The sequence below is a fragment of the Chiroxiphia lanceolata genome, chromosome 2 (assembly GCF_009829145.1).
Source record: "Chiroxiphia lanceolata isolate bChiLan1 chromosome 2, bChiLan1.pri, whole genome shotgun sequence".
NCBI lineage: Eukaryota > Metazoa > Chordata > Aves > Passeriformes > Pipridae > Chiroxiphia > Chiroxiphia lanceolata.
In genome coordinates this window covers 2,608,560-2,624,114 of record NC_045638.1, presented here as the reverse complement: position 1 = coordinate 2,624,114, position 15,555 = coordinate 2,608,560, and the positions used below count along the sequence as shown (strand labels likewise).

The 15,555-nt window shown below is 43.9% G+C and overlaps 1 protein-coding gene across 3 annotated transcripts in view; it reads right to left on the bottom strand.

Annotated features, from left to right (window-relative positions):
- Positions 1 to 15,555, bottom strand: part of DYRK1A (dual specificity tyrosine phosphorylation regulated kinase 1A) — a 72,049-nt gene that overhangs the window by 40,990 nt on the left and 15,504 nt on the right. For all 3 annotated transcript variants that reach the window (XM_032679021.1, XM_032679022.1, XM_032679020.1), the window contains exon 2: positions 7,115 to 7,193. In XM_032679021.1, the coding sequence (XP_032534912.1) occupies positions 7,115 to 7,124 (10 nt within the window). In that variant the 5' untranslated portion in view covers positions 7,125 to 7,193. The remainder of the gene's footprint in view (positions 1 to 7,114; positions 7,194 to 15,555) is intronic.

The following is a 15,555-nucleotide window of genomic DNA, read 5'->3' as shown; positions in this document are numbered from 1 at the left end:
TTCATGGATTGCCAGAAAGTTCTTTATTCCTCTGGAATGGTGGGACAGCCCTGAGGAACTGTGGACTTTAGTTTTGGAGGGTTTAGCAAACTTGAGGGTGGATTCTCTGTTCACACATGAAGTGGATTCATTCAGACAATGAAAGAGAAATCAAGAGTATGTGAAAAAGAAAACCAGTCAGAAGATCCAGAATTAGCCAGTAAAATAAAAACTTAACAGCTTTTGAAAGGATCAGTAATAACCAATTTGTGAGGAAAATGCAGGAACCAACAGATCCCCACAGGGAAGGAGGAAATCCAGAACAAATCTCCCTCCTCTGTCTGGAACAAAACTGTTGCCACCTGTTCCACCTTCACGTGTCCAACAGCTGGTTCTATCTAAATGAACTAAAATCCAGCTCTCCAAAGATATTTGGGGACTTAACTCAGCAAAATGTCCCCAGGAGTTGGATGTGGGAGGTGTCCAGGAAATGCTGAACCTCAAACCAGGCTCCAGCAGATCCCTGGGTCGATGGAGAGATGTTGTTCCAGGATAACTGGAAGGTCAGAACTTTCCATTTGCCATCATGAACACAAATGATTGTTTCTTGCTCTCTAATCTAATCACTGGCCTTAACAACTTATCAAGAAATACATGGTTTTGAGAATAATGAGAATAATTTTCATCACAATGACAATCTGAGAGCTGAAACATCCTCAGTTTTATGACATTTTAAGCTTAACTGTGTTCCTTAGGACAGAAGGGTTTAACTAAACCCTCTCAGATGATGTCTCAGGTGATGTCAGACAGCTGACAAGAGCAGCCTTTAAGTTGTCTTATCCAAGCCTGGACAGCTGAGTGCACATTAACACATGGAAATCATCACAAACCTGGTGAGAAGAACTTACTCCCTTATGTATAACCAGGCAAAAACTCTGTCAGCAAGGCTGAGTGTATCTTATTTGCTTTGGCAAGCTGGGAATACTCCAGCTTGGCAGCCCAGTTGGGCATCAGAACATCTGGACACCACTGCCTGGAACAGCTTCTGATAGAAACATTAAAAACCACCTCTCAGGGAATGAATGGAACAGGAAGCAGCAGCCTGACTAAAACAGAGAAATACAGATTTTAAGAAGTCAGGCTGTCCAATTTCAGCAAGATTCAGGAAGAATATTTGCCCAGTTCTTGCCCTCCACCTGCCTGATAAAGGATTACAAACAGAATTCCTACCAAGAACTACCAGGTACTGAGGCCTGGCTGTTAAGAGCCGTCCTGTGGCCTCTCTCTGTACTTCAAAACCTAACTCCAAATGAATATAACTTCTAGGGATGGAGGGAGAGGTTATTTCCACCTGGCTGCACGATTTATAAAGCAGGATGTCTCCCACAAACATTTGCTCCCCTGCTCATGGATTTTACAGAGCGTGCTCAGGAACTGAAGTGGGACAAGTTTAAGTTAAGCCACTATTAAGCTTGCCCAGTGACAGGTCTAAACTGATGAATTTTGGGTATTCTGTCTCCAAAAAGGGTGGTCAGGCCGTGGCAGGGGCTGCCCAGGGAGGTTTGGAGTCCCCACTCTTGGAGGTCTCCCAGGAAGGCCTGGCTGTGGCACTCAGTGCTCTGGGCTGGGGGACAAGGAGGGCTTTTCCAACCTCAATGATTCCATGAAATACAAATAAAGCTATTTGCAGTGGAAGATCTGCTCCCTGGGACGAATGCAAGACTTCAGATGAGATTCTTAGAAAGCTGGGAAAGCTCCTGAACTGCTGCCCGTGCCAGGGCCACGGGAGAAGCTCCTGCAGATACAAACCAAAGGCTTTTCCCAGGAACAGAGGGACAGGTTCACCTCAACACCCACCCTCACTCCTCACTTCACTCCAAAACCTCCCAACCCAGCAAAGAGAATCGATCCATGACCAGTTTTCCACCAAAAGCCCAGGGAACAGGACACAAAAGCTGAGCTGCCCAGTGTGATGCCCCCTGAGCCAGCAAACCACCCAGAAAAATTCCAAGGCTCCCAACACCATCCCATGAGTTCCTTACCCAAGAGAACCTTTACTTTTGATTCACAGACTGAGCTCTGACCTCACAGGGGCTTTTTTCATTCCATCCTTTGCTGACTTTAGACTTTAAAGGCTGCAGAAAGACTCTGGATTTGCAGTGTTTTGGTCGTGGGGCCTTGTCACTGCACTGACCAACCCTTCTGGAAGTGTTCAGTGTTTTTAATAGTTAATGTTGCAATGTTTCATCTGAATTATATTTTTTTATTGTTCAAAATCAAATCTTTCTCAAGTCTAAGTGAGTCTCTGCCCTCAGAAACAGGTAAGAGAAATAAATTTCAGCCTTGCAATAGAACTGCTGGAGCACCACTTTTCATCATAAAGAAATGTCCTCGGCACTTAATATTTGCTGAAAATTAACTCCCCAAAGTTTTTAAAAGAGGGTCACATGAAAAATGTGGCAAAATGAACATAAATTACTTTTCCAAAATATTAAAACTACATACAATGACAGAGGCTCCTAAAGATTTCCTGGGTTAGATGCTCCTGTTCCTGAGTAAGGAAAACAGCATTCTCCACCAGGCTGTAATTCCATGGCAAAAGCCTGGAATGGGATTTTTGTCATTTGTTTCCTCTTACATGAGGACTGAGGCTGAAGACTGAAATCTTCAATATCACAGGTCCTGAGCCATTTTGGAGGAGGGGAACAAAAAAAAAAAAAAAAAAAAAAAAAGCCCTTTTCTTTTAAATAGGCAACTTCTTTTTAAATATGGATGCACGAATCTAACTTTAGCTGTCCAGGTTTTCACATTCCTGATCTCAAATACAGAAAGTGGAGCACTAATTTAGTCTCTTGACTTCAAGGTTATCATTCATTGAGGTCAATGACTCCTTCTCTGAAAAGCAGAACTTCCACTTCCAATATGAGAAACGTCGCCCTTCACTGAGTAACTTCACCCGACTCCTTCCTGGCTGATTCCTCACAAAACCCAGGCAGAAACACAGCACCAACCACTCCTGCAAAGGGATTTATCTATGGAAAAATAGTGGTTAACCCTGCAAACATCCAAGTCCTCATTAGCTGGTTATATTTAAAACTTCCCCTCCTAATGAGCAGCCCCGGCTCGTCCATTATTTTGTTGGTATCTTGTGTTTATGTCAAACTTCTGCTGAATATCCACTAAAAACTGCCTGAAAAACAGAGTTCAACGTGTGAACAAGTTACTGAGGGACAGATTCTGACTGGAAGCAAAGGCACACACCAGAAACAAACCCAGTGCCAGCCCATCCTGGGCTCCAGGAGGGAATGAGCACACGGGGCAGCTGTTTGCTCCTTCCCAACCCAACATTCCCCTCCCAAAACACACTCCAGGGGTGCAATTACTCCATGGGAACCAGAAGAAGATGGAAGTAAGGGATAAAACAGGGATGGCCCAGAAAGTTTCTGGAATTCCCTAGTAAAAAAAGTAGCTCTGCCTGAGCCAGTTCAAAGGCAGGGCTGGGGTTCCAAACACAGAGCAGCAACAGGGACACCGTTTATTCTGACAGGGGTTTTTTTTTTCTGCTTTGTTTTGGGATTTTTTTTACTACTGACACGTATAAAAACATTCTTTAAAACAGCTACAGGCTCAGTGAAATCAGTGGCTAAAATATTAGTAATATGAGACGTGAGAGACGTGGCCCAATTCGAAATTTTCAGGTTTTTCTTACACAAAACCAACACCTGAACACTTGCAGATCATAAACTCAACCCAATCCAAGAACTTCCCAGAAATTTTTATTCTGGATTTCTTATATTTTAGGAAGTAATACAGCTGGGGGAAGACAGGTATCTGTGCAGGGATTGATTATTTCATTGCTCTTGCACTGTTCTAATTGAAAACGTTGGATTGGCTTTTTTTCTTCTTTTCCAAACATGAACAGTCGAATTTTTTTAAGTTAAGAGCAATAAGAGCACCTCCAATGTTTTATCAAACAATGCACCATCACATTTGCTTGGCTCTCAGCACCTCTGGTGCATTCTATATGAGAATAATTTGATATTATGTTACTCTGTTTTCTTACAAAGGTTAAGAAAAGAAGATTTTAGCTCTTCAAAAGCTTAAAAATCAGAAAACTCGACATTTTCAGATACATATTCCCAGGTCAAAAAGTCAAACCCAGAAAGCTGTTATAAAAGCAGAGGATTTTTATAAGGAATCTCCATAAAGAGGAGGGGGGAAAAAAGTAACAACCAACCACTGAGTTACACTGGGGATTAAAAGGAGCAGGATAAGATGTAGCAATAACTTTGGAACACGAACTTTTAATCACAAGGTGAATCCTTCTCTGTGGGAACACAGCACAATCCCATTGCTAGGATAACTACCAGCATAACTACAGCCATAACTGCTAGGTTCCTTCCCTTCCCAAAATGTCCTGGAGAGACTTTCAAAGTACAAAGAAGTGAAAAATTCCCATTTGGGAAATATTTCTTTTGTCACAAACCACATTCTCAGGCGCTACCTGACAACACATTCCCTGTGTTATCACAACTTGGGCGTCTGAAACATAAACTTGGCTTTTCCTACGAGGAGCAGAGCCCCAGCTTTGCTTATTGCAGAGTGTTTCTGGGAAAGCCAGGATAGATCCTAAAGAGCATACAGGGAAACATGGAATCCTAGAATCAGTAAGGCTGGAAAAGAGCCCTAAGATCATTGAGTCCAAACCCTGCCAGCTCCACCACCGACCCAAGCACCACGTCCACCGTGGGGACTCCAAACCTCCCTGGGCAGCCCCTGCCAAGGCCTCACCACCTTTTCCAGCAACAAATTTTTCCCAGAATCCAACCTGAGCCTCCCCTGGCACAGCTGGAGGCCGTTCCCTCTCCTCCTGTCCCTTGTTCCCTGGCAGCAGAGCCCAACCCCCCCCCGGCTCCCCCCTCCTGTCAGGAGGTTGCAGAGCCAGAAGGTCCCCCCTGAGCCTCCTTTTCTCCAGGATGAGCCCCCCCAGCTCCCTCAGCCCCTCCTGCTGCTCCAGCCCCTTCCCAGCTCCGTTCCCTTCCCTGCACACGCTCCAGCCCCTCCATGTCTCTCTTCCATGATTGCCCAGAACTGGACACAGCCCTGGAGGTCCCTCAGCAGTGCCAGCACAGGGGACAATCCCTGCCCTGGGGCTGTGCCCACACTATCCCTGATCCAAACCAGGTGCCTTTGGCCCTCTTTGTTTGTTTTCCTGGTTATTCAAATTGGAAAACAACATTCAATATCCCCATTTCTTCGCATTTTCAGGGTTTGGGGGTTTTCTTTAGCACATTTCTGTGTTTTCAATCTGAAAAAGCGAAAAAAAATCCTCTTCCTTCAGAGGATTGTTTCCCCCAGTTACGCTGTGGGTAATTTTAGGGGTTTAGAGTAGGGTTTCAGCTTGCAGGGAAATAAAGTGATGCCCATTAGAAGCTTTCACCCTTTAGCCAAAGGTAGTTCAGAGACCACCAGGCACCTCTGATCCCTCACCCTCAAGAAACCTTCTTGAAAATGCAAAAGACCCATCACCAGTAACCACAAAACCTCTCAATTCCGGGCCTGAGCTCTCACCAGCTCCTTTGAACTTCAGCAGAGTCACCAGATGACTCTTGTTGCTGCCCTACAAAATAATCCCAGTTCAGTTTTTCATTCTAAGGCTGCAAATCTTGTTTATTCTCAGGAACTCAGCACACCAACACTGGCTGTCCTCACAAAGAGAAAACTGAAAATAATCTTACTGGTCTAACTTCTATAACATGTCAGAAGCCTGAAGGATTTTGTCAGGGCACCACTGGTTTTCAATCTGAAATTTCTCATGGGACTTGTGAATAAAGAATTTGGGCTACAGAAGAAAGAATTACGACTTAAAATTTCAAAATCTTGTCTGTATTTCTGTTCTTTTAAGCTCATCATCCTCCAAGCTCAACATCATCAGAAATCCTGACCAAAACTGAAAGTTGGAAGTTTTGGATCAGATTAATGGACTGCAATTTGAAACTTAATTCTCTCAAACACGAGGCACTATTTCATACCATCATCTCTCCTTTCAGTTGTAGGATGAACACTCTGAAAGCTTCTCAAAACATTTTCTCAATATCTAAGTTACACTTGAACTTGTGACTACTAAACAAGAGCTCCCCAAACGCGATGGGCCACCCAAAAGATGCAACTTGGAGGTATTTCAAACAAATTAATTATCCCTTTGGATTAGTTTTTCTTTCTTCTCTTCTTCGCCCAAGCTAATTTTAGAAGCCTTCAGACCCCAGTTTCACTCGAGTTATCAACACACAACTCACAGCCACTCAAGTGGGGGATGAAGGATGTTTAGTTCTCGCTGAGTGAAATCTCCACTTGCAGCATCTTGGGCTTAATCCAAGAGGCTCCCTGTAAATATACCCTGCAAAGCTGTTTATGCAGGAACAGCTGATGCAACTGAAAACTGTCAATCAGGAGATGATCTGGATGCACACGTAAATCCACCCAGGTTTTTTTTTTTTCCCGGGGCCCCGAGGATTCCTGGGCTTTAAAGCTGAACCAGCAACCCCAAGGATCCCTCTTAGGTGTGTTTTTGGCCCCAAGAACTGCTCCAAAAAAACTGGTATTTTGGTATAAAGAACTCCACCAACCCTCTTGGATAAACTCTTATTTTATTCTATTTCTATAGAAAATATGAATTATTTTTTCAGCAAAAGAGTATCACTGAAAATTATCTTTGAATCTGCAAATACATCTGTCACTGAGAGGATTTTAAGCAGGCAAAAATGGAAGAACTTCCTGAAACATCAATTTTAAGAAGGGGTAACAACTTTTTCTTGCACGGGACATCCCCAAGAATCAGCACATCTTCAAAAGCAAACCCTTGCAAAGCATAAAACTTTGCAAACAGTTATTTCCATTCAGTGAAACCACTTTGTTCCTGGGAGAAGAAGAGTTTCCAAAGCTGCAGAAGGGTTTTTCCAAAGGGCAAAGAAAGATTTCGAAACTCAAAGAGGTTCAAAATTTCAAAGGTTCTTCAATATTCTGCTAAGTTTGGAACAACAGAATTTTAGGGGGTACAGAGAATGGAAAAGAAACAAAAAGCACATGAAAACATCAGCTATTTTCCCTTCTAAAAAGCCTTGAAAAATCAGCTTACCTGTATGCATCGTCTTCTTTCAAGTCTCATATCATCCTGCGGGGTTGTGGGGACAGGGGGAGTCCAGCAGCAAACAACACTGCAAAGGGAAGAGGAAAACAGGGATAAACCTCCATCCCATGGAGCCACAGGAGCTCAGTCCGACCCCGGATCTCAGCAACAACCCCGGAGCCAAACCAAGAAGTTCAGAGAGAAAATGAAATTTTCCAACAGTAAAAGCAGAAATTACCAAGACTTAATTCCCACTGATATCTGTTGTTAAAAAAAAACAAACCACATTATTTAAGTGTCAAAATTTCAAGGATTAACTTATATTTCAACTGGTTGTTTAAGAGTTATGAAAATAAAGGTCACCCATCTTTGCCAAGCCCTTAAATATGTAGATTTTTAGAGAGACTCAGGACAGTGTTTATAAAACATGACTCAACTGGTGGGATTTTAGTGAATTAACAAGCTATAAATGCATATAAATCCATAAATGTAAAGGTTCATTTTTCCTCCTATCCTGATGAAATTGAGTTAGGGTCATTTTACTGAAAAATAGAATTATGCTTTCTATAAGATAAAGAGATAGAAAGACACAAGTTTCTAGGAAGAAAACTCCGAGAGAAGTTAAAAAGAAGAGCAAAATTATGCCAAAAAAACCCCACCAAGCCCAAAACAAAACACCCAACAACTAAACCTGGTCTAAACCAACTAAACCAATACATCTCTCAAGTATTGGCTTTTCATTTGTTCTCCAATGGTTTTTTATCACTCTGCAACCTATGGAAGCATCAAAACCGCTCAGAAATTACTGAGGATTTTAGAGAACTCTGCAAATTACCAGCTGAAACTGGACAGTCAAGTTATTACTATTTAAACACCTCCTGAAATATGTAACTTCCAGAAGTGTGTCCAGCCTAAAATGCACTGAAGACGCCGCAATTTGAGCAGAAAACGTCGCCGTTCGCTCCATTTCCCCCCAACAAGGAGTGTTTAAGCCCTGCCCAAACCCCCCTAAGCCCAGTTTGCCTTCCTGCCACCACACTGGGCTTGTCCTTGTGCCACACAAATGGGGAAAAGGGGGCCAGGAAGACAAGGAACAGCTCATTTTGGATCCATGTTGCTGTGGTTTTGGGGGTATTTTATGAGCAGGTGAATTCTCGGTGTCCTGGGGGAAAAAACCAGCCCATCCCACATCAGGAATTAGGTTTTTGCTGTTCCACAGAGCCCCAGAAAGTCACTGCCACAGCCACAGGAGCCAGGGACTTGGAAAAGCTGGTGAGCACAGCATAAGGCTGCACAAGATGCTACAAATCAGGCACTTTTGTGCCTAAATTGCCTCAGTTTGGGTAAAAGGTTTGGTCTGGTACTTGTGCTGAGGGTAAAAAACATCCCACAGACACACTGAGCTCGGTCCCACTAGAGCTCAGCAGAGGCATCTCCAGTTATTCAAAAGGAAGAGCAAACTCTTACTTAAACAAACAATAAAATGATGGAATGGTTTGTGTTGGAAAGGATGTTAAAGCCCACCCAGTGCCACCCCCTGTCATGGGCAGGGACACCTTCCACTAGCCCAGGTGGCTCCAAGCCCCGTCCAACCTGGCCTTGGACACTTCCAGGGATCCAGGGGCAGCCACAGCTTCTCTGGGCAACCTGTTCCAGGGCCTCCCCACCCTCACAGCCAAGAATTCCTCCTTCCCAATATCCCATCTATCCCTGCTCTCTGTCAGTTTGAAGCTATTCCCCCTTGTCCTGTCACTCCAGGCCCTTGGAAATAGTCTCTCTCCATCTTTCCTGGAGTTCCTCCAGGCCACAATCAGGTCACCCCAATGCTTCTCCTCTCCAGGCTGAACAATCCCAGCTCTCCCAGCCTTTCCTCCCAGCAGAGCTGCTCCAGCCCTCTGATCCTCCTGGTGCCTCCTCTGGACTCTCTCCAGCAGCTCCATGTCCTGGAGCACCAGCTCTGTCCATCCCACACGGGTGTCTCAAGGTTTCAGAGCCACACTCCCAGTTTTGAAAGCTCCCTCTGCCCAACAGACTTTGGTTTTCCCTTTGAACTGAAGCACCCACGGACACAAGGATCACGGGAAGCCTTTCCCAGCAGCACAACCACCTCCCATCCCACCAGTTTCAGGTTCTAACCCAGCTTAGTTCAAACTATCAACGGGCAGAGTTTGAGCAAAGCAGATGATTTTCAGTCAAAACAAATTGTGGAGCTTCAAACACTGTCTCCTGCCCATCCCACAGAGGGAAGGGGCAGCTCCCAGAGCAGCTGCAAAGGTAACTGCACAGCCCTGAGTTATTTTAGAATTTAAGAGACACTCTCAGAGCCACCAACACTAAGGAAGAGCTGCTGCTGTGACAGAAAGTCCTTAACAGATTATTAACAGGGAATCAACACATCCCTCCATCCCAGAGCTAACCAGGAAAACAAATCCATCCCAAACCAAGGCATTTCTTCAGCCTCCTTCCAACTCTCCAACAATTATCCCAACAATTATCTCCAACAGTTCTGGAGAGGCTGGAGATCCCCTGTGGAATTCAGACCCACAGGTGGCTGGTGCAGCCCTGTTTTCTCAGAAGGGACCCACAACATAAAAGTGATTTTAAAACCCTTGCAGGGCCCAAACCTGCTGAGTTGCTGTGACTGTAACAGGATCACACACACACTTCATGAAATGGTAACAATTTGGGGGTTGTTTTTTTAAACAGATACCACCAAACTGCAGGGGCAGCACGTTAAACTCAGTCACTGAGTGTCTTCTGCTGGGTCTCTGCACTGCCAGAAGTGCCCAAAAGGCCTTTTAGAGAGCCTGTACAGAGGCTGCCTGGGTTAGATAATAAACTGATGGTAAGAGGAGGCAGGAGAAAATCCTGCTCATCACACAGTCTGTCAGACCATGACTGGAAGGATCCCCTCAGCAATAACATTTACTGGGCTTCAAGAACTCAGTTTTATCTGCTCACTGGTGTAGGACAGAAAATTGGCAATGAAGGAGGAGAGGAAGGAGATGACAAGAAAAGTGTGAAAAAGCACATTATTGAAAGAATAAAAGCTGAAGGCTTTTATTTAAACAAAGAGAGTTCTTGGAAATCAGCTGTGTCTGAAGCCACCACAGTGACACTTTACCTCGTGCTTTTATTTCCTTTTTTTAATCACTGTTGCTTTCTGCTCTTCATCTTTCCTACCCACACAATGCTCCTTTGATCTCCCCAAAATACAGGGGATGGAGTTACCTATCCAGAGCCACTCCATGTCCAGGAATAATTCCAAGTGTAGAGTTATAAAATGTTCATTTAGACACATCAAAGGTGTTGAGCAGGTTTATCCCAAGTCACTCTCCACAATATTATAAAGATGGTGACTCTGAATAATAAGAATAAATAATAAATCCTTCATGTTCTCTGACTTTTGCTCACACCACAAGCCTGGTTTGCCTTCGGCCTCCTTGAGGGCTGATGTTTTATTCCCTGCATTCCTTGGGAGCATCCAATGCTTCCTTCAAAACACTCAATACCCACCACAGTCAATAGGTTCACTGCAGATCAAAGTTGGTTTCAGAGCAATCCCACTTCTAAAACCCTAAAAGTTAAAGTGCAAAAACCATTACTAACATGAAAATTTAATTAAAAGGAAAGTCTGCTGGGGAGGGTTTTCCTTTTTACATTTTACTAATTAAAAACATTTCATGTAGAGGTTTGTTTTCCTTATTCAGTATCACTGTGTTATCAGATTCAACACGGCACCTTTTCCAAACTAATCATAGCAAAGTTCTTCTTTTTTTTTTTTTAGCATCTGTGAAAAGATTATTTGGTAATTTTTCAAGTCACACTCCTGAAATCCAGAGAAATCTCTGCCCAGGCTGCTGTCAGAGCTGAACATAATTCAGGTCACTGACCTTTGGGGAACACAGGCAGGGCCCTGTTGCTACCAACAGAAAATAGAAATACTTGCTTAGAAACAAACCATTTTTTTTATTATTATTCACTAGGGAAATTATCTTGTTAAATTGAGATTATTGACATACTGGACCATAATCAATTTAGACACATATAAACCTGAGCTGTGCACAGGCAACCAAGGATGCTGCTCAAAATAAAACAAACTGGGCAAAGGATTCACCAAACACACCAGGTTTGGTGCATTATTTCAAATGCTGAGTAATAAAATGCCACCAAGTGCCACCAAAACCACTGGAGTTTACAATAAATAAACAAATAAGCCTCTCCAAGTGCTCAGTGACTGTCAACTTCCAGAGAGACACAAGTGAGGAATTCCAGAATTGCTGGTTTTCCAGCCCCCAGCACGTGCAGCCTGCGCTTTGTTCCCAGGGAAATCCTGGGTGTTTGATGGACAAATTAACAGGGATCTGAAAACTGAAACACTCACACGTTCTTCTGTTCTACTTCACAACATATGTGAGGATCTGTACAAGGAATAATTGGTGGGAATGAAAGGAAAAAAAAAACTGGACTAGTTTGTAGTGAGTTCTGCTTTCTACAACAACTGAGGCTCACCTGTAAAATCACAGTAGAAAATTCAAAGTACATCGTGGTTTCAGCAGGAAAAGCCAATATATCCCTCCTCTACCTTTCCAGTCACCTATATTCCAGTTTCTATATATTGAGCCCTGAGCAAAACACCGGGAATTTGGGATCAGCATCATGTTTGTCATGTTCCCAAAGAAGCCACAGACCCCCTTCTCCAGGTTTAAGTGCTGTGGGATTGTGGAAAACTCAGGAGCTGAATGTTTGCACTGGAACAGCAACTACAGAATCAGGGAATCCCAGGATGGTTTGGGTTGGAAGGGACATTAAAGGATCCTCCAATTCCAACTCCCTGCCACGGGCAGGGACACCTTCCACTAACCCAGGTGGCTCCAACCTGGCCTTGGACACTTCCAGGGATCCAGGGGCAGCCACAGCTTCTCTGGGGAAAGGTTTTTAAAACTCACCAACTTTAGGTTTTAAAATTCTTAAGGTCGAGAAGAACAAATGATTTCCCTCTTCCTTTTAATTTGTGTATAATTTCAACAGAACTTCCAATGTCAGCTCAAGCACGGGGCAAACATTCTCCTCCTTGAGCATGGAAAGGGAAGAGCTCTGGTGGAAAACCAACAAGCAGCAAAACTGAGTTTAAACCAACACATTTCTCACCCTCCCAAGGAGTCAGAAGGGCCAGTGCTGGACTGGAGACTCCATGAGTTTCCAGGTCAGGATTTGGGAGCTGCTCCTGAACCAACCATCGTGTCTCTTGTACTCTTGCAAATGGTTTTCAGAGTTCCAAAAAGCACCAGTTCCTCTAAAAAGAACATCCTGTGAATGACTGGTTCCACTCTCTCCTGCTAAATTTCCAACACGTGATGCAAGGAGCCATCCTGGAGGTGTGAAAACATGTGGAAGCAGCTTTCCTGAAATCCCAGACTTTCTCACCCACATTCAAACCTGGCCAAGGCAGATCTGCAGTTGGAGAAGAGCAGGAATTTCTCTCCAGCAGCAGCACTGCTGGAGCAGCTCCTTCCTTCCCACTCCTGCTGCTGGGACGGGACAGGGACACTCAGCAAACTGCACTGGGGGAAAACAGGGAGCAGGAGAAACCCTAAATCATTATTATTTATCCCAGATCAGTCCTCTAAGCTGGGCCACTGCAGATGTGCAGCAGGAACAAACAGCTGGGACAGAACAGGGCTGTTCAGGCCACTGTTGGTGTCAAAATACCCTCCAAGTGCACCTAAAATACATCAAAGTGTGATTTTATTTCCAGTGGTGTCACATCAGTATTAATTCAGACTTCTGAGTGCAATTTGAGACTCTGAAATATCTGATTTATGTCCTTTTATGAAAAGAAATGCATCACCTCTAAAACATGCACTGCTTGCCCGGCATCTGAAGGAACTGAAGTGGCAAATTTATAACTGACCCAGACAGCCAGAAAACTCAGGATTTGGGGTTTTTTAAATATTCCTTTAATTATTTATGGGAACCCCAGAATAAAGCCTGTGTGGGGTTTTAGAGAAGAATTAAAATATCACAGTTGGGAGGGGAGGAAAAGCCCCACACTAAAAGCTGAAATACTTGGGATGTTTTAGATCATTTGCGTGTGTTTCTTGACTTACTCACTGCCTAAAAATATTAATTTTAGAAGCACAAAGTTAAAATATTTTCACTGTACCGACCTTATAAGGACCCACCAATTAGAGAGGGGAGTGTTTTTTTTTTTTTCCACCCACTTAATAGTGTGAAGCAAAAGGCAAACCCACTGGATTTACATTCCCAAAGGAAGAGAAGCTCCAGCAGGAATTGCCCACCCCCTGCAATAGCAGGGGAGTAAAGTCACATTTCCAAGTGGAACTACGAAGTGTAAACTACTTTATCCACAGAAATGTTGGGAAATTCTTTGCGGAGCTGCCACTTTCCTCTAGACTTTTCTCTAAGTGGAAAAGTGGAACATTCATTCACAAATTGTTTCTGCTCCCCGTGGTTGGGAAAAGAACTTTATAGAGATGCAGAGCAAAACGACAGATTTGCATTTATCACTTCAGAACTTCGGACCTAAAAGTCCCAAGGGAGGACAACTTCCCACTTCTCCCTGGGTTTTCCAGCCATAAAGGAAGAGGAATTACAGGAACATCCTTAAAGCTGCTTTAAGTTTCCACAGAATGTGGTCAAACCACTCAATTTACAGATTTTTACAACAACCTTGATATTATTACAGATTATTATTATTATTATTATTATGATTATTATTATTATTATTAATGGTTACTAACTCCTGCTTCTATTTGTTGTACCTCTTATTTCCCAAACGGAATCTCTACTTCCCAAACCTCAGGTGCAGCCACCTGAACTAAAATCGGGACAAAAATCAAAACCAGAGAGAATTTCCAATCTTACTCAAACCACAGCGAACCCAAATATATATAAATACATAAATATATGTCTACAAATACACAAAAATACTTTATGTATTTATGAAGATACCTGGGAAGTGACCTTTGGAGCTGCTATCACGTGAATAAATGACATTAAACTACTTGTCCAGCTCAGCTCTGGTAGCAGATAGTTGTGATTTTACTCTCAAAGAAGGTCTGGAGTTAAGTGTTTCAGGTAAGTTTATAACAGTGTGGATGGTTGTTGTCTTGATACAGCAGCACCTTTAATCTCCAGGGCTTCCAAAATATTTTCATATATGAAGATATGCACACTTTTAGTCTCCAAAATTAAAACAAAAAGAAGAAGAAAAAAAAAAAGGCAATAAAATACAACCAAAGGTGTAACTCCTGGCTGGCTCTGGACAGAAATGGTGCTTATTTGGAAGATTTGGGGTAAGTGGTTTGTTTTAACCATATAATTTGTGAGCACTGAAGTACTTTTTAAACGTTTCCAACTCCCTGGGTTTCAGTGATTCCCTTCTGGCAGCTCCCACTGACTTCCACGACCCACCTGGGCCTTTCACTGCTCAGGTTTACACTGGGCAGGCACACAGAGAGCTGGGTCCTCTCCCAACTGCTCTTCCAGCTCCTTTTTAACTTGGAAAACAACACCCAAGCTCCAGCTTTCCCCAGACGTGTCAGCACAGAAACAGCAGGCTCAGAAATCCTGTCGAACACGCTCTCAGACAGCAGTTCATGGGAAGTTCAAGAGCTCTGCGAATTCACAGTGGTCAAGTTCGGGCTCCAAGTCAACCAGATGCATTTAAAATCAATGGGAATAACGGAATTATTCCATTAAAAGAAGAATTCTCAGGCTCGAGTGCCCCCAAAAGCCAATTCTGACTTGGCTGCTGTGTTCCCACAGCCCTCCTTGTCCCCAGCCCCTGGGTTCAAGCTCATCCCTTGCACCACCTCTGGCACCTGCCCTGGTCCTGCTGAGTCAGTTCTGCAATTCCCCAACGTGGGAAACAGGCACTTCCCTGGAAAAATTTTCTGCTGATTCAGCACAGCTCCAGAGCCTGAGTCTGACTTGGACTCATGGAATGGTTTGGGTGGGAAGGGACCATAAAGATCATCTAATTCCAATCCCTTGCCATGGGCAGGGACACCTTCCACCAGCCCAGGTTGCTCCAAGCCCCATCCAACCTGGCCTTGGACACTTCCAGGGATCCAGGGGCAGCCACAGCTTCTCTGGGCAACCTGGGCCAGGGCCTCCCCACCCTCACAGAATTTCTTCCCAATATCCCATCTATCCCTGCCCTCTGGCAGTCTGAAGCCATTCCCCCTTGTCCTGTCCCTCCATCCCTTGTCCCCAGTCCTTCTCCAGCTCTCCTGGAGCCCCTTTAGTCACTCCCTGGAACCTTCTCTTCTCCAGGTGAACCCCCCCAGCTCTCCCAGCCTGGCTCCAGAGCAGAGTTGCTCCAGCCCTTGGATCAGCTTAGTGGGCTCCTCTGGGCTTGTTCCAACAGCTCCACATCTTTCTCACGTTGGGGAAAATAATAATAAAATTCCAGAGAGAAAAGA